The sequence below is a fragment of the Arabidopsis lyrata genome (genome assembly GCF_000004255.2).
Source record: "Arabidopsis lyrata subsp. lyrata unplaced genomic scaffold ARALYscaffold_8, whole genome shotgun sequence".
NCBI classification, from domain to species: domain Eukaryota; kingdom Viridiplantae; phylum Streptophyta; class Magnoliopsida; order Brassicales; family Brassicaceae; genus Arabidopsis; species Arabidopsis lyrata.
In genome coordinates, this window is record NW_003302548.1 from 4,692,142 (window position 1) to 4,694,805 (window position 2,664).

Genomic DNA, 2,664 nt, shown 5'->3' on the forward strand with positions numbered 1-2,664 from the left:
AATATCCCAACTTCCTAACAGTTCACACCCTGAATTAAGTCAAGTTTTTCCTTCCAACACTGCAGTGAATAGCTGTGAGAGCTCTAGCATTGAATTTAGACTTTTTCTTCTCATCTTCAGTCCAGTCTGACTCGGGTTTGGCTGTGAAGCTTCCATCTTCATTCTTAATTTGTGGTTCTTTCCATTCTTCCAAGACAGCTTTCCAAGCTAACACATCTATCCCTCTTATCACAGATTTGATTTTTGACTTCCAAAAACCATAGTTACAATCGTCTAGAACAACCTTCGCGTTTTTAAGCAGTTCTTGATAGCTCTCCATCTTTTCCACAAGACCTCACCTGTATGTAATCTTCACAAGCGACCGCTCTGATACCAATTGTAAATGCAAGAGCTACTAAGTTTTGAATTTGTTCACGATGCAACTCAGAATTTCTCAAAAACTCTTTCGATTAATAGAAAATATGTTTACAAGGTTTCTCCTTTAACACTATTTTCTATTATCACTAAGTCTTGTTCCTTAATCACAGACCGATTAAGAACAATAACTCTCCTTAAAACCCTTAGCTCTCTTTAAGCCTCTAGTTCTCTATTTCTCTCAAACTAAGACTTAATAGCTAGGAATTCTCTCTCGTGATTGTGCTAAGCTTTCTGCAAGCTTTAACACCCTATTTATACTAAATAGGTTGAGACCATACAACAGGTCGATTTCCAATTCTAAAACTAATTGGAATGGACAATTTCCTTTTTCTTTATGGAATAGGAAATTGTCCTTTGTCTTCATGTTTTCCTTTTCTTCTTGCAAAAGGAAACTCTTCAGTCTTCTAGAATCTTCTCTAAGCTTCTAGTCTTCACTTCAAACCGCCATAACAAGATTCTGCATATTTCCTTAATCTTGTTCATGTTGCTCTGTTCTCTTGAGTTACTTCTTGACTTAGTTCAGGTACTCCTTCAGAAGCTGCATCTTCATTATCAACTATTCACTAACCTTCTTAACAAAGAAAGGTTTCACATGTATACAACCTAATTTTCTTATGAGGAAGGAGGTCATGGAAAAGTGCGCACAATTGTCGCAATTTGATGAAGAACTATACAAGGTGATTGGTGAAGGAGATCATGATGAGAAATACCTTATTGCAACTTCTGAGCAACCTCTTTGTGCTTACCATCAAAATGAATGGATCCAACCTAGTGAGCTTCCCATAAGATATGCAGGTTACTCGACTTGCTTTCGAAAAGAAGCCGGTTCCCATGGAAGAGATACACTTGGCATTTTCCATGTTCATCAGTTTGAGAAAGTTGAACAGTTTTGCATCACAAGTCCTAATGATTCTTGGGAAATGCTCGATGAGATGTTGAACAACTCGGAAGAGTTTTACCAATCGCTTAAAATTCCATACCGAGTTGTGTCGGATGTCTCTGGAGCTTTGAACAATGCAGCTGCTAAAAAGTATGACTTGGAAGGATGGTTTCCTTCGTCAGAGACTTATAGAGAGCTTGTGTCCTGTTCCAACTGTACAGACTATCAGTCTCGAAGGCTTCGGATCAGATACGGTCATAAAAAGAGCAATGATCAGCAGACTAAGAACAAGTATGTCCATATGCTGAATTCGACCCTTACCGCGACACAGAGGACTATTTGTTGTATTCTTGAGAACTACCAGCGAGAGGATGGTGTGGACATCCCTGAGGTTCTTCAACCTTTCATGGGGGGAGTGACGTTTTTGCCTTTCAAGATGTGTAAGACCCAAGGCAAAAAATCTACAGCTTGATTGATATTTTGTGCTATTTATTTTTTGGAGTTACGGCAACTTTGTTTTATGTCATTCGGATCTTTTCTTGAATTATTAATTTCTTTTGTGTTAAACATTGCGTCCATGTGGTTCTTTCTCTAACTTCCTGAGAGAAATTTTTTGTTATACATTCACAATGCAATGTTCAATTTTTAAAGATGAAGAAAGATAGTACCTTGACTTAACAAGTGAAACCAGTGATGATACAAGCACAAAGCCATGGTCTTCCGGCACTTGAAGCTTTTGCACCACCTCTGATTTCACCATTGTGCTGTGCTGCTTTAATCTGCAACCAACAAAAAAAAACTTGGCTTTTTAGTTTCATTACAATCTATGAACCGAAAGCTGAAACCTTTCGATGCAAAACCTAAATGGGTAATCAACAAGCACTTTGCTTTTAAAATTCTTTGACATCAATGAATCTAAAGCTCGTGCCTTTCGAAGTAGAAACCTAAAGCTCGTCATCTCAATTCTTTCGCCATTTTCATCATCTTCCCCATAAACACAAACAGAATAAGGGGGTGTTATTGGTTTGTGATTTAAATAGAGTTTTGATGACTTTAATAAAATCATAGAAAGTGAATAAGTGAATGATTTAGAAGAATTGTTAGAGAGTTTTCTATAGTCTTGTTGATTAGTTTTTCTATAATCTTGTAGAATCTTCCAAACAATCTCAATATTTCAGCATACTTTCCATGACTTTATTTTGTAAAGAAAAGTGTTTAAAATCATAAACCAATAACACAATAATTGAATTCATTAACAATCATAGATTGTCATAGATTGTTTTGTTTTAGTTGAATAACACAAAACTTTTAATGACTTTATAAAACTCTTAATCCAATAACACAATATTCATTAAGATTTAAATGAC

The 2,664-nt window shown here is 36.1% G+C and overlaps 1 protein-coding gene across 1 annotated transcript; it reads left to right on the forward strand.

The window, feature by feature from the left end:
• The first annotated feature begins 1,046 nt into the window (after positions 1-1,046).
• On the forward strand, positions 1,047-1,769 carry LOC9299758 (serine--tRNA ligase, cytoplasmic). Its single transcript, XM_021032559.1, has one exon. The coding sequence runs from the start codon at positions 1,047-1,049 to the stop codon at positions 1,767-1,769; it is 723 nt and encodes a 240-aa protein (XP_020888218.1).
• Positions 1,770-2,664: the final 895 nt, after the last annotated feature.

Excerpts from the sequence above, each read along its gene's own strand:
- LOC9299758 (XM_021032559.1), top strand. The coding sequence starts at position 1,047 with ATGGAAAAGTGCGCACAATTGTCGCAATTTGATGAAGAACTATACAAG.